The following is a 26,081-nucleotide window of genomic DNA, read 5'->3' as shown; positions in this document are numbered from 1 at the left end:
CAGGGCAATCAGAATTTTGACAGCACAGTTCGAGGAATGCCGAAAGTCCTTTGCGCTTTCCAGCTGCCTCTCGCACGCCGAGCTTCCGTTCGCGGCAGGTTGGGCATTGCGCACCCGCCACAAGGGCCGTCAGCGCATCGATTTCGCAAAGCAGCATGTTCGCAGTAGCAGCATCTACCGGTCTACGTTCACTCTCGAAGAATCCAATCTTCCTTTGGGATGCACTGACGAATTCCACGGCAGCGGCTATTTCACAACCACTGTCGCAGGGTTCGGTGACGGTGTTAGGCCTATCCGACTGCGCGAAAAGAGCACTTCTCCCTGGCGAAGCCGTATTTGCTCACACCAGCGTTTTGTAGGAGTTCCGCGATATCAGATAAACACCCGCGAATGCACCCGCGGCGGCGAGAGCGGCAGCAACGCCGGCTCATGGGGTGCAGATTGTGCAGGCCCGCCTCGTGCTCACCCACGTGAACAAGCGCTCGCTCTCGCCTGGTGCGCCGTGAGCGCCGCTTCGCGCTTCGTCGGCAGCGGGGCCGCCGCCGAAGACGCATGCTCGTACCAAAATGCGGAACGACATTTCTAGATTGTCCACGGGCAAAATTCATTGTATTGCCGCATTCAACCTGCAGAGGGGAGCTCGCACAGCCAGAGAAGAAGACGAAGCTCTTGCCCGGTCCTTTTTCCGAGCGCCTTTCATTTTTAATTAAAGTGAGCTCTTCTATATCGAACTCCTGCTGTGTCTGCGTCGTGACACTGGTGGAGGAGCTGGGTACATGTCCAGGACACCTTCCAACAGCCCGGGATCTAGTCCACAAAGACTTCCGCTCGTCGAAACACCCGTTCACCGCGCCAGCCGCCGCCTGTTAGGCCTGAGCCCAGAGTTCGGTCCTTGGACGGAAAACATGACCGCGCCGGGAAGCAGTTGCCCCACCATGACGAGCCCAAGCACGACACAGGTGACTGTTTTCACCCCTAAAACTCCTGTGGACTTTCATGGCAACACATATGAGGACGCAGATGACTGGCTTGAGGAGTTCGAGCGCACAGCCAACGTTAACGGGTGGAACGCCGCACAGAAGTTGGGGTACGTGTATTTCCCTCTTCAAGACGGGGCTCGCACGTGGTTCACGAATCGCGTGTGGTCAACGTGGGACGAGTTCCGGCGGAAGTTCCTGGACACCTTCGCAAACACCGAAAGGCGGGAGCAGGCACAACGACTCCTTGAATCACGGATACAAAAGCCCAACGAGTCTGTTGCAATGTTTGTTGAGGACATGGCTCGTCTCTTTCATCGAGCCGATCCCGATATGTCCGAGAACAGAAAGATCAGCCACCTCATGCGTGGTGTTAAAGAGCAGCTGTTTGCTGGTCTCGTACGAAACCCACCTTCAAGCGTCGACGAATTTTCGAAGGAGGCGACCGCCATAGAACGCGCACTACAGCTACGGTACCGCCAGTACGACCGTCCAAACAACAGCGGACAAATCAGCGCAACCGCCGTGACCACCGTGACACCTGACGAGCGTTCTTTGCGTGACCTGATACGCGAAATTGTACAAGAAGAGGTGAAGAAGCTCGCTGCCACACCGAATGACTGCGCGATTGCGTCGGTCACAGAAGTTGTTCCCAAGAAATAAGGCAAGTGCTTTCACTTCCCGAGCCGAACACTGAAATAGTTAGGCCAACATATGCAGATCTTCTCCGTCGACAGCCTAGATCTAACGTGCCGCCACCTCAACAGTACCACCAGCAACAGCCACCGACAGTGCCTTGGTACTACAGGGAAACGTCGACGCCGATGCGACCCCCACTCCGCAAAACCGACATATGGCGTACCCCTGACTACAGGCCCCTGTGCTTCCATTGTGAGGAAGCAGGCCACATCGTGCGGTATTGTCCTCATCGCGTTGCCGGGTATCAAGGATTTCCGTCCACTACCCCTCGGCGCTATTTTGACGGAAGACGCAACGTTGAAACGAGCGCGAATATCCCGCGAGACGTTTCTCCTGGGTTCCGGTCACGCTCGCCCTCCCCAGGTCATTTTCCCCGATCTAATAGGGGTAGCACTACGGACATGGCGAGAGGAAGGTCTCCCAGTCCACGCCGGGGAAACTAAAAGCAGCGACCTTAGGGGGGAAGGTTGCGAATTGCCGAAGATTTGAAAATCCCCCATTACCGCCGCATGAAGTGCCGCACATTTCGAATGAACCGACGAAAGACGAGATTGTCACCGCCGACATTATACTTTCAATTGACGGTCACGACGTGACTGCACTGGTCGACACTGGTGCGGACTTTTCAATAATGAGTGCGAATCTGGCCGACCAACTCAAGAAGGTAAAAATGGAATGGACGGGGCCGCAAATTAGAGGAGCCGGAGGCCAGCTGCTGACACCTACCGGAAAGTGCACCGCACGAATCAAGATTGGGGATTCATCATTCGTGGCAACCTTCGTTATTCTTGCTGAGTGTTGTAAACAGGCCATCTTGGGTATGGATTTCCTGCGGGAGTACGGTGCCATTATAAATATACCGGACGGTGTACTGACCTTCTCAGCGGACTATAGCGCAGTGCTGCAGCGCAAGCCCATGCGCGTGATTGACGACGTGACCATGCCACCGTTGTCATGCCGCCTCGTCTCTGTCACGTGTAACACGCAGCATAGTGGAGAAGGTGTCGCGGAACAAATATCGACGCTTTTACTCTCTCGAGGAATCGCTATTGCCAGAAGTCTCGTCAGTGTAGTGTCTGGGCAAGCAGAGGTCCTGTTGACAAACTTCAGCAACGAGCGTCGACACATTGCAGAGGGTACCAAAGTTGCATACTTCGAAGAAATTGTAGAATTCCGGGAGTGCTTCGCAGTACAACAGGCAGAGACACCGGCCGCTTCAACACCACTGCCTGTCGACGTGAGCACAGATTTATCGCCAGCGCAGAGGCACAGTCTTCTAGATATTCTCGGCCAGTTTGAAGATTGTTTTTCGTCGAACTCGAGGGTAAATCAAACGCCACTGACAAAGCACCGAATTATAACGGAAGAGACGGCAAGACCAATTCGACAAAACCCATACCGCGTGGCACCGAAAGAACGCGAAGCAATCCAAGAACAAGTCCAGGAAATGCTCAATGATGACATCATTCAGCCGTCAAAAAGCCCTTGGGCATCACCGGTAGTGCTAGTTAAGAAGAAAGACGGCAGCTTACGCTTCTGTGTGGACTACCGCAAGCTGAACCGCGTGACAAAGAAAGACGTATATCCACTACCGCGTATTGACGATTCACTTGACAGGCTGAGGCATGCACGCTTCTTCTCGTCAATGAACCTGAAAAGCGGTTATTGGCGAATCGAGGTTGATGAGCGGGACAGAGAAAAGACTGCTTTTGTTACGCCTGACGGGCTTTACGAGTTTAAAGTCTTGCCCTTCGGATTGTGCTCAGCCCCAGCAACATTTCAGAGACTGATGGATACTGTCCTATCAGGCCTTAAGTGGCAGACGTGTCTGGTATACCTCGACGACGTCATTGTTTTCTCACCAACATTCGAGGAACATCTAAGACGGCTGCTTTTAGTATTTCGAGCAATACGGTCCGCTGGCTTATCGCTGAAACCTGAGAAATGTCATTTCGGTTTCAAGGAACTCCGATTCTTAGGACATGTGGTGAACCATGAAGGTGTTCGTCCGGACCCCGACAAGATCGACGCCGTCCGAAAATTTCCGGTGCCAACGGAAAAGAAGGCCGTAAGACGTTTTCTTGGCCTTTGCGCCTACTACCGCAGATTTATCGCCAATTTCTCGCACATAGCGTCGCCCTTAACACGCATAACGAGAGACGATGTTCGATTTTTATGAGGCGAAGAGGAACAAGCAGCATTTGACGGTCTACGACAGCGCCTGCAGACACCCCCTGTGCTTGCTCACTTTGACGAGGACGCTCCAACCATGATCCGCACTGATGCCAGCAACGTAGGTTTAGGCGCTGTACTCGTCCAGTGGCAAGACTAAGCCGAAAGAGTGATTGCATATGCAAGTAGGACGCTTTCCCGTGCCGAGTCCCATTATTCCACAACGGAAAAGGAATGTCTTGCTGTAGTATGGGCAGTTCTGAAGTTTCGCCCATACCTCTACGGCCGTCCCTTCCACGTAGTCAGCGACCACCACTCTCTTTGCTGGCTGACCAACTTGAAGGACCCATCCGGTCGGCTAGCGCGCTGGAGCTTACGCCTACAAGAATTCGATATGACGGTCGTCTATAAGTCGGGACGACAGCACTCTGATGCTGATTGCTTATCCAGGTCGCCTATAAAGCAAGATGATGTCTCAGAAGATGATGACATGGCATTTTTAGAAGTGGTCGACACGGTCACCATTTCGTCTAAGCAGAAAGAAGACAGTGAGTTGCTCCATCTTATTAATTTTCTTAACGGCCAGTCTACAAGCGTTCCCAAGATATTTGCAAGGAGCCTGCCATCATTCTGCTTGCGCAGTGGTGTCCTATACAAGAAGAACTTTGCCCCCAGCGGAAATGCCCACTTACTTGTCGTCCCGACATCCATTCGCGATGAGATCCTGAGCGCTTGCCACGATGAGCCAACCTCTGGCCACCTTGGCACATTGGCCAGAATCCAACAAAAGTACTACTGGCCGAAGCTTCCAGGCACTGTAAAGCATTACGTCCGCACGTGCCTCGATTGTCAACGACGAAAATCACCACCTTTAAAACCAGCCGGATTGTTGCAACCCGTTCAAGTGCCCACCATGCCTTTTGCACAAATCGGAATGGATCTCCTTGGACCATTTCCGACTTCGCATACTGGAAATAAGTGGGTAATTGTCGCTACGGACTATCTTACTCGCTACGCAGAAACAAAGGCTTTATCAAGTGGAACCGCAGTAGAAGCGGCACGATTTTTCATTGAAAATATCGTTCTGAGGCATGGCGCTCCTAGAATTATAATAACAGACAGAGGTACCGCTTTCACGGCTATGCTCCTCAAGTCAGTGCTTGAGTTTAGTGGAACAGCGCATCGAAAAACTACCTCCTACCACCCACAAACCAACGGCTTAACAGAACGCCTCAACAAGACAATTGCTGATATGCTTAGTATGTACATCGATGTGGATCATAAAAATTGGGACGACGTTCTACCATACGTGACGTTTGCCTATAATACGGCGCAGCAGGAAACTACACGAAGCACGCCATTTAGTCTTCTTTATGGCCGTGAAGTGACGACATTGCTTGATGCCATGCTGCTGCACGACTGCGAGGATACAGACACGGATGTTCAAGCCTTTACCCAACGAGCTGAAGAGGCACGGCAGCTAGCACGCGTGCGAATCGCCCGACAGCAGAGTTACGACGCACAACGTTATAACCTGCGACACCGATACGTCACTTATCAACCAGGCGAGAAACTGTGGGTCTGGAGCCCTATTCCCCGACGCGGCCTTTGTGAAAAGTTACTGAAGAAGTACTTTGGTCCCTACAATGTTATACGGCGCCTAAGTGACGTGAATTATGAGGTCATCCCTGACAGTTCTTCGCGAGCTCAAAAATCTGAAATCGTACACGTTGTGCGGATGAAGCCATATTGCACTGAGCTAGTTGCGTAATACGTAAACTATAGATACACCGCGTATTCTGTAGCCGAGCATCGGGTCGATGCTCTTCCTAGAGGGAGGCAAATGTCGCATTCAACCTGCAGAGGGGAGCTCGCACAGCCAGAGAAGAAGACGAAGCTCTTGCCTGGTCCTCTTTCCGAGCGCCTTTCATTTTTAATTAAAGTGAGCTCTTCTATATCGAACTCCTGCTGTGTCTGCGTCGTGACAGTATAAAGTTTGCCTCCCGCTGTTACTTTGTTACATAGAGGTCACAAATACATATGCTTCTATGGAGCAATGGCAGGGAATAGAAAAACGTTATATCGAAGAGTTCGTTATAAGCAGGTTTAACTGTACTGTATGACATGCAGTTAATGATATTCATGTTACCACCTGTCACTTATGCTCGCCATACGGTCAGGTCATGAAACACGAATCTTGGCGTACCTCAAGCCATTTGATTGCTTGCGAGCATACAATGTGAGTATGGCATGCTATATATGACCCGTGTCATCGTTTTCACGTTACCACTTGTAATTCATTATGTTCGTCTACAGTCACATTTCACAATACAGCGAAAACCCGTTAATACGTATCTGCGGGGTACGGCGGCATAAATACGCACTAAATGTACTACACAATCACCAGCTACAAGTTTGCCTCTCCTGACGTGCACAAATTCGCATATTCTGACATGCGCCATTGCCCCCGCCGCGATGTTCTAGTGGCTCAAGTACTCGGCTGCTGACCCACAGGTCGCGGGATCAAAACCTGGCTGCGGCGGCTGCATTTCCGATGGAGGCGGAAATGTTGTAGGTCCGTGTGCTCAGATTTGGGTGCACGTTAAACAACCCCAGGTGGTCCAAATTGCCGGAGCCCTCCACTACGGCGTCTCTCATACTCATATCGTTGTTTTGGGACGTCAAAGCCCACATATCAATCAATCAATGCGTCATTGCCGTCAACAAAAGAAACAACTCAGTGCCAAAGAAAATATTACCTGAAGTGCCCACCGCAAAGCCATTTATTTCTTTTTGCCAAAGTACAGAAAAGTTTCCGACTCTCGCACTACCGCCCAATAGCACGCGGTGACGATGCCGATGAACATTTTGAAACTACAGCGGGATCCGGGATAGGCAGCGTCGTACAGCCCCAAAACGGACACGATCAGCTGTCCGTGATAGTTTTTTCGCGGTCTGCATATTAGCAGAAACTGAAGCAGCTTTCTTTTTTTTTTTCGCGGTACAGTCGCAGAGAGCCAAATCGTTTACTTAGTCGCAGAAAGCCAATCGCGCAGAGTGAGCGTGTAGTCCTTCGCTCACTCTGCGCCCACCGTGACTGCCGATCCGCTAGCTGTATACACCATCTCCGCTTCTGGCCACGCACATATTCGGTGAGTAAACGCGACAATGTACCGTGAACGGTTTTCCATCATGTTGATAAGTGAGGAGGTCCGCCGATAAGTTGTTCCAACTTCCGCGCGATTGCAGCGATGACGTTGCCAGGAATCATTCGGAAAAAAACGAAGGCAAGGTAGCGACCACCGAAAAACGTGCCGGTAAGACTTATCGCCGCCAAAAAGCTTTATCACAGTAAGAATCCCTGGTTATCTGCTCGGGCACGTGTGTGGTTTAGCGCCACTTTAAGCCTACTGCTACTACCTGAACGCGCTGGGCCGCCGATTACTGCCACTTTGTTTTCCGGGACCGTGTTCAAGCGTGCAAGGTTTTACACACAGCAGCGCACTGTCACGGAGTTCGCGAAGTCGCGGACACGACAAACCTTGCTGTATTATGCCAACAGGTGCACCGCACAGTGCGTAGCGCCGTTGTTACCATGCTGTACGCTTTTATTTAGTGACAGCTCAAATGCGCCTCTCCGCTGCCAGAACTGCTACAGCATCGCGGAGAGCGCATTGCTTGCGGAAAGCTCATCGCCGCCGCGCAGTTAGTGCGCACTAACCGGTAGGCATAAGCCGAACACTACGGGTAGAGTGTCTAGAAATATATTTCTAGGCACTATACTACAGGTGCGTTCACACTTGGCCTTGAAGAGAGCGAAAGTGGCGAAACCCTCCGGCAACTGGCTTGCTTCGCTGCCCAAGCAGCCAGAAAACTACGCCGCGCATTCGACGCGCAAGAATCGGTCCGAGACCAATTTTCCCGCCACGCGAAAGCGCATCTTGTTTCCACTTCACGGCTTTGGCTGCGCTAGATCAAACCACACGATCTAACCAGCCCGTGATTGGGCGTTCTCTGACGCAGATTCAACATGGCGGCAAAGGCGTCGGCGGTGACTTGCATCGGCTCAAATCGCAAAACGACGAAGCTTGACGGCCTCAACGAGGACGCCTTCATCGAGAGTTGGATTACGATCGCCGAGAACTCTGGAATTAGATGGTGTAGCAGCAGTGAGATGGCATGCCCCAACGTAGATCGATTTTGTGTACAGCCGGTTGAATTCGCCGCTACGGTTGCCAGTGCGTTTGCTTGCGTCGTTTCTGCTGACATGTCTTCCTAAGCAACGTTTGAAAAGGTGCGAGCTGTTTCTTTTCAGTACTTTACGTGAATAACTAGAATTTGGTACGAACTTTAGTTATCAGAAAGTAGGCAAAATCGAATTAATTGTCAAGGTAGCGACGGCGGCGGGATGGGGCAGTACGAATGTGAACCTCGACACGCGCGGTTGTTTTTCAGGCTACTTTGGCGTTTTCGTTTTCACTTCACTTCTCAAGTGTGAACGCGCCCTACGGCTTAAGCGGTCCGCGAATGCCGCAACTACATTTTAACCGTTAGCATGTTTAAAGCGGGTACGCACCAACGAGGTTTGACAGCACGTGCGGCGGTCGCACGCTTACTTCCGAAGCTTTGAGCACGCTGCTCTCGATCGGCCTTTGTTTGACGGTTTCAGTACTCTAAAGTTCGTATCACACGTCGCAACCAGGAAAAAACTTCGGAACATTTGAATTTCGGACTAATAGGCACATGACATTGGCTGGGGAATTTCACGAAAATCGTACTGCCGCTGCTTCGCATAACAAACTCTACTGTACGTTTAGATTAACGCCTCTAAAATTCGTTTATAATAAAATGTGGTTGGCTCGCAGAAAGCCCGAAACAGATTGACCTGCATTTTTGTCGAAGCGGCCAGATCTCACACACAAAATACGATTTCCGGGAGATTTTCATAACAACCGGACAAACTGAAAAAATGATAGAAATCCGGGAATCACCTCGTCAATGCGGGAGACTTGGCAGATGATGATAATACCAATACATGTTGTTCTCTCCTGGTGGCATCCTTTTTGTCGCCTTCGGGAATAGCTACGGCAATGCACTGTAGCCAATCACGGAGACTACGCTATTTTACTAGTTTTATTTTTTATCAGAAATGAAATGTTTTTCCTAATATTTCAGGCAAGATTCGTAAAATCGTAAGCGCGGTCAAAATTTGTACATTTTACGGAAAAATCGGAAGAGTTGGCAGGCATGCATGTGGTACATGACATGCATGTATGATTTTCAGGTTACCATCTGTCAATTCTGTTCCTCATAATTCTGTACGTCACGTAATACTCATTCTCTTGTATATCAGGCTAGTAAAATCGCCGCAAGCGTTAGATGAGAATGGCAAGTAAGTCATGCGGCACAGGACATGCATGTAATCATCTTTGTCACCACTTATCATTTATGTTCATCATACAGAAATGTCCCATCATACGAATTTTGGTATATATACATGGTCTTGGGCCACAAGTGCCCCAAGACCATGTCATGAAAATCACACCGTATGTACGGCATGAGTGTCATGATGTTCACATTAGGACCTGTCACTTACGTTCGTCAAACAATTTAACGCGATAGCAATGAGGAGCTCATTTCGCAGAAATTCCGGCGTCAGAGTCGTTGGTTGTGAGCTAAAAATCATTATCTTATGCGTGACCGAAAAATCGAGAACGATGCATATAAAATAAATATATGATAAAAATCCTGGAGCAGAGTGGGGACCGAACCAGGGTTGCTTGGGTTCAAGTGGGGATTGAACCCAGGTCGTTTGCGTTGCAAGCGGATGTTCTACCACACGGCCACGCCTCTGCTTGTGAAAAGAGTGAAAATAACTTCCTCCGCTTGGAAATGCAGTTAAAGTAGCTTTCATGCTTCACAAACGCACATGTCCTGTATAAGTGCTTCACAATGCAACATGAAATATTGCAGTAATAATATGTGGTACGAGCGTCCATTGCCAACAGGCGTCAAAATATGTGATTTATTCACATTATAATAATGGCTCTGTGGCTGAATGCTGGTACCTCACTACAAAAGGCTCACACGCTACTGCGCCTATCCTCTTAAAGCCACGTAGTGGGTGCATAGCAAATTCGAAAAGGTTTCATGCACTAATTGTTTGAAGTACGCACTAGGAACATGATGTCGCTATCGCGTTCAACTAATAAAGGCAGAGCTTTAGTAGGGTGGCTAGAATGAGAAGGTGTGAAAAGGGGAAGCCAAAACTGGTCCCAAAAGCACGCCGATGCCGCTTCGCGTACTGCCCGCACTGGCACAGGTAGTCTCGAGCAGGTGACATATGAGTGATATTCGCAGTAGAGCAGCAGGTGTGTTAAAGGACGTTAAATCACTGGAAGGCTTCATTTTAATTTGAACATGCTAAACTCATTCAACCAAGAGCAGAAATTTCTGTACCACAGCCCAGTTTTGATGACCGTAGACATAGTCATGTGTAAGCCGCAACTTGAATATTCAGCTAGCATTAAATTATAGTTTTCCGAGTATAGCAATTTTAGCGGCGTACAGTTACTCATCAACTCATATGAGCGCAATAACCATGTCCCCTTCAGGAGACATTGAGCAAACAGTTTTGTACAAAAACACTTCATTTACATGCATAGGTGTTCGTGCAATACAGCACACGCAGGTTTACTCTTCACCCTTTTTTTTTTATCTTGTGTTTGGTTCATGCCTTTCAAAACAAAAGTGGACCCCAGTGATGTATTAATATTTCACCACACTTTATGTCAAGGCAGAAGCATTTTTTGGACAGTCAATTTGTTGCGTCTCGCATATCCCTTTCAGCATTTCTATGGTCGATTTTGCGTGAAGTCGGGATGTGCTAAATAAACGAGCAATATTGTGTTCTCAAGGCTCGGGATGAGGCTATATTCGACAGATACGAAATTTCACAAGATAATACTGTTGTCTGCGCTGGAAGATTTCTTGGCGCATTTACTTAGTAACCAAAAAAAAAGTAAAAGATACATTACTCATTAGGCTAACAAAAAGTAATCGGATAACTACCCTACGTTACCTAATAAAAAAATAGGGCTTTGCCATTACCGAAAGAAAAGTAGCGCACGTTACTTCTGTTATTACTCCAATATCAGAAGTTTGAATCAGTGCACCCTCACTGTGGGAGCCAGAATAACCATCCCATATTTATAATTCACATAAAGCCTCTGACCAAAACAACTATTTTAGGCGAATTACTGATATAACTAGGAAACTTAACAAAAGACGTTAGACATATTATAAATGAGAGGTGTAATATTTATCGTACAGTTTTATGTCATGGCTCATAACATCGTGGGACATGTTAAATCGATTTTTCCTTGTCAAACCAAGCAGAAAATGTGATTTTATCGTCAGCACTCTCCGAAAAGAAATCACCACGGATCTCTTAATGAATTTACAGTAATTCTGGCTGCGTGCATCTACGAGCAGACAAGACATAAGCGCAGTTATTGTTTGAATAAAGATATCCCTAACTTATCTAGCCACACGCAAAAAGATATTTGCAGCATAAATAATTTTTGCGCCTTTAATTCAGGTAATGTATGAATTAACACCATTTATGCGAAAGTGTTCAAGGCGAGCCTCGCTTTCCTAAGTGTTCAACAACTTTTCCGTGACCTGTAGGCAGCAGCAGAAGCAAATTTTATTTTAAAAACAGGACTCATAAATAGGGCTACCGTATACGTATTGATGTGACGACTTTCTGAAAACTTCAACTTGCAGATTTTAGGCAACACCTCTGTATCTGTAACGAGTACTTTAGTAGCTAAATTACCAAAAAAAGTAACATGCTATACAATAATGGTGGTACTTGTAATGAGTTACCGCAGACACTGAGAACAAGGTGGGCCTTCTTTCTCTGATCCCAATTATTACTAATTAGTACAAGCTTTCTCGCAGCATAGTCTGTCACATAATACCGTATTTATTCGCGTAATGAACCCACTTTTTTTTTTTCAGAAAAGTTGACTCCAGTTTGGGGGAGGGTTCATTACGCAGGATAAAAAGTCATGGGAGTTATAACAGCGAAATATTTGCATGGCGGTCTTGCTTGTCTTGGTCCACAAAATGCGTGGCAAATAGTTTTCGTAGCTCGAAGCTCCTCTTATTTTTTATCATAATGAACAGATCGTTTAAAACCAGCCACGCAGATAGTGTACCAGCCAAACGCGCTTTGCGCAGTAGGTGTCCATTTAAATTCACTACAACAAACCGGACAACGAAAACGCAGCCTTGGACGGCAGCGCACTAACGTTGTGGGAGCACAACATGCCATCAGCACGGTTGTGCGTTGCATAGCCTTTAAAATGGAGGGCACAAGGCGTGAACTCTATGGTGGCGTGTTTCTATGCAGCAAAAACGCCGTCAAGGAGATCATGCGCTTTGTTTTTTGCTTTGTTTTCTTGCCGCTGTGCTTGCTTGGCGTTGTAAGCAAAGATGTTTTTCCTGCGTAGGATAGATGCGCTTTGCCGCAAAAGGCGCAACTTTTAAGTTTTGATTGACGTCGTCCGAAATTGCGCTGCTCGTAAATGTTTAGCATGGTTGTTAAACTATCTTTTGACTTTCATTGCATCATTATTTTATGATACAATGGCTTGATTTAACGTTGTTTCAACCGTCAACAGCACCTGGTTATCATATCGAAATAACATGAGAAGATAAATTAAAAATTTTTTTTCTTTTTCCAGGGATCAAGTTGGGGGGGTGGGTTCATTATGCGAGTGGGTTCATTACACGAGTAAATGCGGTATACAAGGCGACCGTTCCCCGTTCAGCAGTCCACGATCATCATATGAAAGTCTTTTGTTGTCTTTGTCGCTATATTCCGTATTATGCCATATTTCTTCTACAGACAAAAGACTCCACCGCTATGGCCGCTACATTGCCACCCTTGGGACTCTTAGCCAGGTTGAGCTGAGGCATCAAATGTCGCACACAGGCACAATGCATTGACGCCGTTTTTTTTTTTTTTTTTTTTTGTCGTTGAAAATTTTATGCATTTCAGAGAAACACAGCAGCGCAAGCACTGATTTACTAAATGCTTGCAAAGCAGCGAATGCCTGTAAAGAAAATAACAGGGCACCGGACAAAAACGCAGCGAAGTGTGCCGCTCACTACCCGCGTCACTGCTATCCGCGCCCTAGCGACATTGACGCGATGAAGGGCCCTCACCGCACCTCCCCATTCTAGCCACCCTAGCTTTAGGGTCCCCTAATTTTTGTCACCCGACACCAGTTGTGGTATATATGACATGGGTGCCAGAGCACCAAGATGGCATGTATATCATGTTTTCATGACATTCATGTCATGATATCAGGAGTTAAGTGCTACACCAATTTGACCTGCTGTGCCTAAATGGCAATTTGCATGTGCAATGCCAACTTTAGTCTAGTTTTATCATCGACCGAGCAACACGCGTGTGCTACACAAAGGACACAACCGTGTCTGAATGAAATCAGTTCGGTCACGTCTATTGATTCTAGTTCGCTATAGTCCCATCGTATTTCAATTCATGCATGAATCTTGTTAAGGTGGTGTTTGTGTGCATACCTCCTTATGCGACTCTATATATGTTTTAACAACAAAGCTGTTAGCCGAACTATATAAAGTAAAAAAAAATTTAAATCAGTTTCACCGGCGAAGCGATGACTGTAATAGCAACAATTTGTAATGGTAATGCCGCAGGCGCTCCTTTCTAATTTTGCTACCGCACTATTATGTGTGCTATCCTGCCTTGCGCAAACCGCGCCCAAATGAGTGGGAGCAATCTAGATAATCTTAGAACTTTCCGATAAGATTATGCGCACATGTACATTAGAGTTTGTTCTGGAACTTACGCTGCCTCTAGCGATAACGCTGGAATCTTCGATGAAACATGTATAAATGCCGGCGCACTTTGCTGCTTGGCAGATTATCGATGAAACTGAGAAACCAACTTAGGGACGCGTACACAAGAACAGAAGACGACACACACACGCTTCTTCTGTATGCGTCCCTAAGCTAGTTTCTCTGTTTCTTCAAGTATGTACCAACAGGCCCAGCAACAGATTCTCCCGCAATTATCGATGGCCGTCGCTCTCGTTTGCTGCTATCAGTATCAGTATTGCTGGTAGAGTGACCTTTTCAGGGCGCAGGTTCGCCCAAACGAAAAGTTCACCCATGGAAACAGCGGCTGCTGCCTTCATCAAGATCACCATCCCGTGACAATGCGAAGACTGGAAACTAATTCTTTGGTTCTGACATCGCGATACTCTACAAAACGCTCGTGTAAGAGAATAAGTGTGGCCACTCCAGGGAGAAATGCTCTTATCGCACAATCTCTTCCCGTTGAGAGTGCACAACGTAGAACGGTTTACGAGTCGCGCACATCAGCTTATCGCAACCACACCCTTAGAATCAAAGTTCACCGCTGCTGCTTGAGTACCCCCGCCTTTCCCCTGTGTCTTTTTTCATTCTCGTTCAAGACGGGTGGCGTGTTTCATCCCTGCTTGAGCCTTCGACCGCAGGTCTAACATGCAGTGGGATGGTATCGTGTACATCCCCCCAAGCGATGAAGATCATCAGCCGCCTCATTTAATCTCTGTTTGAGCAGTGCTCACCACCCCAGCTTGCGTGATCTCACGCGCGGGTAGAAAGTACGATGTGCGGTGATGTTACCAACTTGTAGTTTATATAGAACAAGGCGGCGAAGGCGAAAATTCGTCGAGTGTCCATAGAGTTCTTATCGCAATAAAAAAGTTTCATTTAATTGCCTAGCAGTAGCGAGGTGAGCTGATATAAATTTTTTCGCGGTTCTCATGACGACTGTGGCACTTCAATGACTGGAACATAAGTTTTTTACATTTATTTTTATAGAGTCCTAATGTTTATTAAAATAACATTTATTATATTAGTTCATGTCTAGTCTAATTGAGTTGCTGTTCATGTTGGATGCGGTGTTTTATTCACATTTTGAGCATTGCTACATTTTAACATCAAATGTTTTTACTCGTATGAGGTCTAGTAGCTGTCAGAGTGCCGCTTATGTTTTTTTCTTTGAGTTTCTATACTTTCAGCTTTGATGTTGGAAGGTTTATTATATATATATATATAAATTTGGGTTAAGTCTGGTCACTTGATCAGCATCGAATGCTTAGTAAAAACCACTGAAATTTTTTTGTTTATGAGAAAGCGAAAATTCTAATTAACAGTGATGAGTGACTTGAGAAATCTGCTCCAAAGCTGCTCTAAAACTCCTTTTTTACTGCTCTAAGTCTGCTCCAAAACTAATATTCCTGCTCCCAAAGCTGCTCCAAACGACTGAAGTCCACTTCCACCCCCGTGATTTTCATGCTATGACCCATCATTTATGTATGTCATACAGTTATGTCGTGCTATACCAAATGGCCAAGAGAGCACAAAGTCATAGGTGGCTGGATAGATACAGTTAAACCAGCCTATAACAAGCCTCCATATAATGAATTTCTCGATATTACGAAGTTTTTCTATTCCCCACCATTACTCCACAGAAGTTATGTATTTACAACTTCTATGTAACAAAGTAACAGAGGGACACACCCATGATATAATGAATTTTCGTCATGGACGATCCAAGAAATTTCCCAGGATTTTGCCATTTGGGGACAAGCATGCATCTTCCGTAATTGCCCCGCTGTCGACAAAGGGCAAAGTGGTGTTGTCATGCACGATGTGCTTGATCGTCGACTACAAGTCGAGAGTGAGCGCTCGTTACCATAGATCAGCAAAACTTGTGGAGCTTACTCAGGCACACTCATGAAATATATTTTGAGCTTTAGACTTACTCAGATTCACATTCACGAAAATTTTATTCAGTCAGACTCACTCAGACTCAAACTCACAAGGACATTACTCACCAGGACTCACTCAGACTCTCGGCTCAATTTGAGTCTGAGTGAATTCGTCAGCCTAGAATTAGCTTGCTCGACCATGGTGTCAATTCTCTTTAATACAAATATCTCATGCAATCGGTGCTCTTCTTGGTGCTGCTTAAAATTGTATCTGCGAAAACAAATTCTGAATGCTTCCAAACCACTAAGGCAATTTTTCTCGGAAGAGATGACAGAGCAAGATATAATAATCAAAAAACTCCCAGGAAGAGTTGGATGGGAAGATCAAAGCATCCCCCTACGTAATTCACACCTCTAATTAATAAATATTGCGACAGTGTATGAACGACACTGCTTTGTTAAATACCTGCGAGTAGACGCGAGTATAAATGTGAATCCAAGTAAGGCTAATAGCAATGCAAAAAACGACTAGATAGGACCGTAGATCGGCAAAAGAAAGTGGAACTCACTCAGACTACCTAGAGAAGTATATTTTGCACTTTGGACTCGCTTGAACTCAGGCTCACCAAAAATTTCCTCAGCCAAACTCACTCCGACTCACGAAAATATTACTCACCCGGACTCACTCAGACTCGTACTCACGACTCGATCTGATACCGAGTGAGTTGACTTGTGAGTGAGTTCGCCGACCTATGCTCGTTGCTGCACGTGGGTGCACGCGAGGCGGCCAGGTGGGCCTGCGCTTCTCAAGCCGGCATTGCCGCCATTTTTCCCACCACGGGCGCATGCGCGAATGTGCCCTCTCCTCCCTCCAAACAAAAAAGTAACAAATAAAAAAGAAAATGACTTTTGCGTTGGCAGTGACTTCTTTGATTACTGCAGATGTTTGAACTGCACTTGTTAAACACGCGATGCCACTTAACTCTTTAATTACCGCATGAAAATGCGATGCCACTTAACTCTTTAATTACCGCATGAAAACGGTTATTTTTGCATGCCTCAGGAAGATGGTTTTTACCAGTTTGAAAAGAACTTCAGCCCGCATTGCAGCATACTAAATTTCGCACAATGAAATGCTCTCTTCAAAAAATATATGTTGTAGAGAAACAAAGATATTTTGAGATAATAATAACGTGAAAAGTGTGTGACTTTTGGTTGCCAGCTGGTAAACAGTGCAATAAAAAATACTATACATGGAAAAATATTTAAAACAAACAATATTCATAATGTACATGTTGAAATAAATAACCCCGGAACAGTACAAAAAATAATGAATGTTGTATGTACAAAATGTTTCTATTCACATAGACATAGAAAATTGATTGATATGTGGGGTTTAACGTCCCAAAACCACCATATGATTATGAGAGATGCCGTAGTGGAGGGCTCCGGCAATTTGGACCACCTGGGGTTGTTTAACGTGCACCCAAATCTGAGCACACGGACCTACAACATTTCCGCCTCCATCAAAAATGCAGCCGCCGCAGCCGGGATTTGATCCCGCGACCTGCGGGTCAACAGCCGAGTACCTTAGCCACTAGACCACCGCGGCGGGGCCAGACATAGAAAATTGGAACCAATATGACGCTTCATTGTTTGTGCTATGAGGTGAAGCATTGCTTGGCTTTTCGAGAGACACAAATGAACTTGTACATTTTTCTCAGAAAATTCAGTTTTTTTTTTTTTTTTTTAGATAAGAGCCTGCCGGCATTTCAGTATATATAGATGCCCATGGTGTGCATAATCTCTCTATGAATCAGATATCCAATGAACTTCGCTATTTTGTCTAGCATCACCTCCTTCCATTAGCAACCTCACTCCGCATAAGTCGGCGTTTCAATACATGCATCAAAGCATATTTCTTTGCATTTTTGCACATATAGTATTGAAAAAAAAGAACAATCTCATGCACTGTTCTAAAATGTTTCACACTGCTCTGTAGTCAGGGCCGAGTGCAAAACATGTGCTCTGTGGGCCTTCTTGTCATTAGGAGAAGCTCAGCAGTCAGCGCCAGGACACCGCGCTACTTAGAGCTACTCTTGGAGCGACTCTGGCTAAGTGTGTCTCAGCGAACGTAACCAGAGTAGCTCTAAGATTGTGCACAAAGGTCAGAAGCTATACGCACTTGCGGTGGAGGAGACAACTTGAGGCCGTAAACAAAACAAACCTGTGAACGACTGAAGATGACTCGGGCTGACGCAAAACAATGTTGCCATAAAACTTGAAGCCCAGGTACTGTCATCCTCGGACCCTAAGCCCATCCTCACTCAATTCAGGTGCGGTTGCAAGACAGTTTTGAGCAGCGCATGTTTTTTGCAGTGCAGGTGTTCACCCATGCATGCTCGATAATGTTGCCATAGAAGTGTCTAGTGACACTAGATGAGACCCTGTGTCTGATATAGCAATACAAGCGAAACCAAAGGTGCTGGAAACTGGCTGAGAAGGCCACCTCTACACTATATATACGGTGGACCTTTGAAAATATTTTTTTGTAGAACAAATTTTCCTGACTCCTAGTAACAGCTCTCTATTGAATAGCTGGCACATATTTCTGGAATTTATTACTGTTTAGCACAGTCAGATTGCGAATCTGACACCTTAATTTGATATTTGACTTGCAAAGGTTCTTTTTATTACCGAATTTGATGTTATATGATAGCATAATGACGAGGAGCGCACACTTCTTTAAAGTTTTTTGCGAGCCAAGTGCATTTTCTCAACAACACATGCACATTGGTTTGCGCATAGATCTGTCAAAAATCACTATGTAGGCTAAACGGGCAAATTCAAATTGATTCTGAAAGTTGAGTGGCTGGACTAATTACTTGAAAGTGCTGGGTGCATGAGAAACAAATTCAACACGCCAAAATTGATGATACAAAGCGTCGATGAAGGGTGATCGACTCGAATAGGCATGGTAACAAAAGAGCTTTTAAAAAAATCTTGTCTCGCTTCATTACGTTTTTAGTCACCATCACATGTGGGGCTGTGCTGCCTATAAAGCACGCCTTACTGAATAATATTCCACGATGTCCGTGTTCTTTGCTCTTCATTTACGATGCCATGCCCGCGTGCATGGTTTCAGTTTGTGCGCATAGAGTGGTCCCCGACGATGTTTAGAGTTTTTTTTTTTAATTTTCAGAAATTTTTTAATGCGGACAATCATGTCATTTCTACCGAGGAGTTGTCAGTTTAGGCGCTGATGGGCACTCTCCGATACCACGGTGACGACGAATCTTCGGAGGTCAACTCGTCACACGCTTTGCTGTCTTGCACCGTGCCGTGAGTTTGCTAGACCATAGCCTTCGCGATTAGCCGACTGGCTTTGGCAACACATTGGCGCGATGAATGCAATGCAATGAATGCGGTGGCAACAAAATGCCATGTTATACGAAGTAAGGCTCACAGCCAACTGTTTTGGATCTGATATTGCGTAACGGCGCAAAATGCTGACGTATGGCTGCTCGAGGGAGAAGTAATCTTTTCACACAGTGTTTTCGCATTGAAAGAGCACTAATGTCTTTCGAGACTGTACGCGCGCCAGTGATCGTGCCCTTGAAATCAAAGTTCATTGTTGCTACCCGAGCGACCCCCCTTTTCCACACTTTTTCATGCTCGTTCAAGACGAGTGAGGTGTTTCTTCTCTGAGAGTTTGATGGCAGGTCTAACTTACGGGGTGATGTTGTTGCATGCACCCTGCAGGGGATAGAGATAGGGTAGCTCATTTGATCTTTGCTTCAGGAGCACTCGTCCCCCGAACTCGCAATGCACGAGGGTATGTTATCAATTTAAACTTGTTACAGAACATAATGGTTATGGCAAAAACCAGTCAAGAGTTTCCATATAATTGCTATAGCAATAATAACACACTTTTCTACAGCTAAATAAGTGTTCTCGGCTAGCTATGCTTCAGCTGTCCTTTTGTTCAATCTGTGCATTTTTTAAATTTTTGTGCTGAAACTCCATATAACGAAAACTTGTTAGTAGTGATTTTTTTCCAGCAATTTGTCGATTTCGTTATATCCAGGTTTAACTGCATACAGATAGACAAGTACGCTCAAAGTCGCCGAGGTTAGCTAAGAAATACTTTGCTTTCTAAGAACACCATAGCTCTCAAGGTTAGGCGATAGTATTTATCATCAGATACAACTTTAGAAATATGCGGCATTTGCTTCTCAAATGCAGATTCTGACAAGCCTGCACCCTTGGCGCGTACTCCAGACTGACGTCAAGAGTTGGACGGCCTGTGACCCCCCTTCGATGAACATTGCCGAGTGCACGAGTGGTACCACTTTTTTTCTCTTTTTGTTAGTCACGGAGGCAATCGGCTGCCGTGCTTTGTTCGTCTGAGCAGGGCCTTTTTGGACTTCTAGTATATTTTGAAGTTACCTATACACTTCTTTTCCCAGGCAAGTTGTGCCTAATTGTGTGAATCTGTAGGAATGATGATACCTGCAGCACAGATTTCAACCCAAGCCACACAGCATTGACATGACACACAGTGCCCACCCAATTGCTGTGCGCACTTAAGCATGATAGCTGCAAATCTAGGATGCAATGCTTGACCTCACCTACTACTAGCTTTTGCGGCAGTTTTATGAGCTTCTGGTCGGCAAAATGTGGGGGAATGCCACTTTATGGCCATCACAGATGGCTACATGCCATTTCCGATTTGTCGCAATATTAATTAGAACTAACAGACAATGATGCCAAGGAAAGTATAGAGAATGTCATTAGTATAGTAGACTCATGATAATTTCAACTCTGATAATTCATACTTTCAGTTAATTCAAATAAAATTCAATTTTTTGGTTGGTCCTCAATTCTTTCAATGTATTTAAAAGCCTCTTAATTTAAACCCCATCATTTGGTAAATTCATAATTTTTGCAGGCCCATACCAGAAAATATCTGCTGCTTTCCCACTACTATTTAAAAATTTGTGTGCTTATATAATCCTAACAGTCCTAAAAATGAAATCCTATAATCCTAAAAATGAAAAATAGCACCTGAGGCCTTAAGGAAAAAAAATTTGCAAGTAAACAAATGTTTCAAACGAAGCACACGCATGGCAAACCATGATGCTCCTCAACTGGTATAGAGAGCTTTGTGCTGAAGGCATATACCTATAACAATTAAGCAGTTGGCATTTCAAGATTTCTCTCAATGGTCTGATCAGCAGTAAATTTCCAATAAACTTGGGGGCTTTACACCTCAGCTTTCCGTTCACTGTGTGCAGTTAGGGCTTAAAAACATTTAAGAAATTTTCAAATGTGATAAAATTGATGCCTAATCATAATGTGTCGTGTCACTACACCCAGAGTCATTCGAGAACTGACAATTCAAACAAAATTCGGAGGTCCCTTCGAGTTTCAATTAACGGAAGTCGACTGTAGTAGGTAACTGTAATGTTATTGTGAAGAATGAAAAGTGGACGAAAAGATAACTTGCCGCCGGCAGGGATTGAACCTGTGAACTTCGAATAACGTGTCCGATTCTTTACCAACTGGGCTACCATGGCGGCTATCTTCCCACCTACTTTATCGGGTATATATGTGCATTTAAACGTGGGAGTGTTAGACAGCACCAGCAGTAGCCATGACTGCAAGTGTGGAACCACCTTTTCTTGTATGTTCGCGTCCTGCAGCATGTGATCTCATTACAATCTGGCAGCTGATTGATAATCCCTCAAATACTACTTGAAGGCATCAAGTAGGCCAAATGGAGACCTTTGCTATAAATAAAGGAAAGAAGTGTAAAGTTAACCCTTTCAAATGCCAACTACGAAGAACTATCTGTAAATGCATCAATTTGACACAGCATGATCTCAAGGCACTTGATAGTCTACAGCAACAACTACAATTTTTATAATACATTAATTTATGCATTTTATAACAGTTAATCAAAATGAAGGTTGGATTAAATATCTACTTATTCTGCAGACATTCATGCTGTGTTCTTGCATATATAGAATCAAATCTCAGGCAAGAAACATAACGTAAATTGGTTTCTGGTTTTGTTGATTTTGAGAAAAGAAAAAATGTATTTCCAGGTGGCTACAGAGAAGTGCCAAGTCGAACGACTCATCGACCATGGTATAGTGCCTTGATTGGTTGATTGATATGTGGAGTTTAACATTCCAAATCACCATAAGATTATTTATTTATTTATTTATTAGAATACCCTCAGGGCCCGTAGGGCATTACAGAGGGGGTGGGTACAACATATATAACACACAAGAAAAAAAAAAGACAAAATAAAGAAACAAGTATCAGATGCGCAAATCAGGAAGGCAACATAAGTCAACTAAAAATGTATAAGAATTCAAGCACATACAAGACAAAGATAGATAATAGAAACTGCGTATAGTTACAAGCATTGCTGAGAAATTGCAGTCTTGAATAACAAAGGGTCTGTTATTGATACAACGGAAGAGGGAAGGTGGTTCCAATCGGCGGCTGTTTTCAGTAAGAAGGCTGCTAAAAATAATTTGGTGCGGCAAAACGGAATGGCAACCTTATGCTGATGATCAATGCGCGATGAGTGGTATGACGGTTGTGAAATGAGGTCTCGCTTCATTGATGGATTGTGAAAAAATATCTTATGAAAAAAATGCAGTCGCGCCAGTTTCCTCCGGACTGTTAAATTGGGTAGGTCAAGGTTAGATTTCATTTCTGATATGCTAGCAGTACGGGAATAATTAGAACAAATGAGAGACACTGTAGTGGAGGGCTCCGGAAATTTCGACCACCTAGAGTTCTTTAGAGGCAAACTGAAGAAATTTTAGAATTCAATGAAACTTCATGTTTAGGAAGGACTGACATTATTATTTACGATGTCACAATTGTTTTTGCGGTTGTAGCGGCAAGAGTTTTAGAACAGGTGAAATAAAAGCTTGTCTTGCTCCGCCCCTGCGAGTGCGCTGAAAGTCTGGGCGTGGAAACATACATCGTCTTCATTTCCTCTGGCCTAGAGCAAGTGTTCTTTCTTATCTTCAACCACGGCCTACGTGACTAAACCATGATATGCCGTTGCCGGAGCTAATCAAAGAGGCCACACTTAAGCTGTGCTACTGTTGCAGATGACGCGGAATCCGAAAATGACGTCACTGTGTTAGCTCAGCGTCTAAAGAAGCCCGGCGGCCACAGCCATTGTTTTTTCATCAAAAAGTGCTGTTAGCATTCACTTTTGAGAACTCTCACATTGTTTTTCGAGATCAGCAGGGACCAAACTGTCCTCACCTTCTCCTAAGTAACTTTTTTTAGAAGAAAAGTGCTTCAGCTTCCCTGTAATGTGCACCCAAATCCGAGCACACGTGCCTACAACATTTTCGCCTCCATCGAAAATGCAGCCGCCGCAGCCGGGATTCGATCCTGCAACCTGCGGGTCAGCAGCTGAGTACTTTAGCCACTAGACCACTACGGTGGAGCGGCGGTCTACTGTTGCATATCATCACTTTGCTGAAGGTATAGTGCTGTCAGCAAAGTGATGATATGCAACAGTACGATGAAAACTGAAGTTAAATGAAACAAGTTTATTAGACAGGAGGTTCGTTTCATCTAAACCTCATTGTATCTTGCACTTTTTTTAGCCCCTAGTCGACACAAGCAAAAACAAGTGATGCACAAAAGTGTGTACAAAGCATCTGAAAGGGGTGAAGGCTCGTTTAATTTGTTAGGCACAAGTTTCTTGTTTGCGTAATTTTATTCACAAGACATGCACGGCAGCTTCTTTGCTGCTCGAACGTTTCATGCAAAAGGACATGTACAGGTGACATTGGAATCAGCCCAATTTATCCAGATTTTTGCTTAGTTTACTAGCCCCAGAGGCTCCAAGTGTAAATGGCTGAAACAGCTGAAAACTTTGTTAAATTGACAATATTTGGTGACATTGCTTTGTTAAATGGTGGAGAAAAGCACATTTTTCAATGAAACAAAAATTGACGATTAAATATATTTCATTGAATACATAATTTCGTTAAACCAAGGCTTTTGATATTGAGGTGTGAATGCAGTCACATTGCCCTGAAATGGTGAGTTGATGCAATCCTGACAACAGAAGGTGGGAATGGAAACACAGACCTAGGAGAGGAGAACGAAACAGCACAAGCACGGCTTTTGTTGTCTTGTTCTCTCCTTCTGCATTTGTGTTTGCATGCACACTCGCTTTCATAATGAATACTTAGAAACTAACACAACTTCCTGTCATTCTAATATTAAATGCAAGTTGAGAAAAGTTGCAGAAAAAGGAGAAGAGTGAAAATATACCTTGAAGAATGTGAGCAAATCGTCTTTTGTCAAAGCTTCTAGGCAGGCAACTTCAATCTTGTCTGCAAGAGTTGAAAAATTCAAATAGTGAAACACTGTCCTTATACACAATTTCTAATGATTTTGCTTAACACACATGTGCTGTGAATATGCTGTGAATGTTTTGTGTTTTGTCAGAGTTTTCAGGGCTTTTACCATGCTTAGTGAGTCAGTGTATATGTTACTGCACTTTGCAGATTTATCATGTAATATGTTCGACGGCCGCAAATATCGCATAGGCCACTGCCGTGAAGGTGCTTGTATTGAGGGGCACAACGCTGACAACTGAAAAAGATGGACTGATCACTGCATAGGACATAGAAGTGTGTGACTTCGAAGCATCCGTAAAAAGTTCTAGACCAAGCGTATTTGTGCTGGAGTTTAAGAAAGCATGTATGGATACAGTTGAACCCCTTTATAAAAGACCTTAATATAAGAGACAAATAGGTATAACAGGCACCACTGTGCTTACAGTAAAATACGGGTTGATAAGAAAATGCATACATAGTACTCTGCTTATAAGAGAAGTATTGTTGCCCAGAGTATGCTTCTTTAAAGGGGTTTAACTAGTGCGAGCTTTATCATAGCCTGTAAGCTGCAACTGCCATGGCAGGAGATGTGCAGCGGGAGCCATTGGTGTTCATGTAGTGACTAATCCCATTCTTCAGCTAATTGATATGTGATTGATATGCGGGGTTCAATGTCCCAAAACCACCATATGATTACGAGAGACGCCGTAGTGGAGGGCCCCAGAAATTTCGACCACCTGGGGTTCTTTAACGTGCACCCAAATCTGAGCACATGGGCCTACAGCATTTTCGCCTCCATCAAAAATGCAGCCGCCGCATCCGGGATTAGATCCCGCGACCTGCGGGTCAGCACCCCATTCCACAGCTAGACTTCTCAAACGAAGTGAGTAGGGTTGTCTCAACAAAGGATGGTCGTCAAACAGGGCTGAACAGGGCAGATAATTGATTGTGGAGTGTGAGGGGTGTTCCTTGTCAGCATTCACTTTAACATAATAAAGAAAGAGCATGTAAGATCTCTGCAGGTGTATCATCAACCACTCGTTCAACTAAACGTCAAGGCTTTGTACGGGGCTGGTACGAAAAGCACCCACAGAAAGACTAATGCCTAAACAGGGTCAAGTGTCTTCAAGGGGTTTATTGCCGCAGACTAGTAGACTATAACCCCATAATCAATTGGGGGTGTGTATGAGGCTTTTATAGGGATACTTAAGACCTTCACTATCACTACTCCATGATGTAAATGACAAAACCTGTATTCATAGCTTTCAGGAGCTTGTTTTTGAGATTTTTCTACTTTATGTCTGGGTTTTAGCGCTGCGAGCCACAATGAGGTAAAAATATCATGACAAAACCTATATTCATAATAGCTTTCAGGAGCTTGTTTTTGAGATTTTTCTGTTTTTTTGAGATTTTTCTATTTTATGTCTGGGTTTTAGCGCTGTGAGCGACAATGAGGTAAAAATATCAATTTCGTGCCTAAAGTCATGCCTAAAAATTTGTGTTCAGTTTTGACAGGTAGCCGCTGGCCCTTCACGTCAATCTTCATATCAAGGTGGGAGCCTCTCTTTCTGGAGAATAACCACACTTTTTTGGAGATTAACTTTTTGTGGTTGAAAATCCCACACGGCCGTAGCGGTCCATTGTCGAGCAATGCCCGACGAGCGTGTTCCTCGTTTAAATTTCGAGATTTTCTCACTGCAAGTCGCGCACATTTTTAAAAATACATGAAGCGCCATCTCTCGAGAAATTAGTGAGCTTTGTTGATGTTTACTTTATTTACACTATGATGCAGCACTATGTTTAGCATGGAACCTAGAGCATATCCACTCGCACATGGTTCGTTGAGAAGCATGGCCACATTTTCACCGTGTGCATTTTACGATGGCGTTTTTAGCGAAAGCGAAGATGACTTTAGTGAGGAAGAGAATTACGTGCCCCCATCAGACAGTGATTCGACCGAAGTGAGTGACAAAGACGACGACGACGGTGGTGGAGACAACACGTCTGTTGACATACAGGGGAACAGT

The 26,081-nt window shown here is 44.9% G+C and overlaps 1 protein-coding gene across 1 annotated transcript in view; it reads right to left on the bottom strand.

Annotated features, from left to right (window-relative positions):
* Ide (Insulin degrading metalloproteinase) overlaps nt 1–26,081 on the bottom strand; it is a 212,598-nt gene that overhangs the window by 17,465 nt on the left and 169,052 nt on the right. The window contains exon 25 of the mRNA XM_037426592.2: nt 23,987–24,048. Within this exon, the coding sequence (XP_037282489.2) occupies nt 23,987–24,048 (62 nt within the window). The remainder of the gene's footprint in view (nt 1–23,986; nt 24,049–26,081) is intronic.

The sequence above is a fragment of the Rhipicephalus microplus genome, chromosome X, assembly GCF_043290135.1.
Source record: "Rhipicephalus microplus isolate Deutch F79 chromosome X, USDA_Rmic, whole genome shotgun sequence".
Lineage (NCBI taxonomy): Eukaryota > Metazoa > Arthropoda > Arachnida > Ixodida > Ixodidae > Rhipicephalus > Rhipicephalus microplus.
The sequence above is the reverse complement of the archived record's forward strand: the minus strand, read 5'-3'. Positions and strand labels throughout refer to the sequence as shown.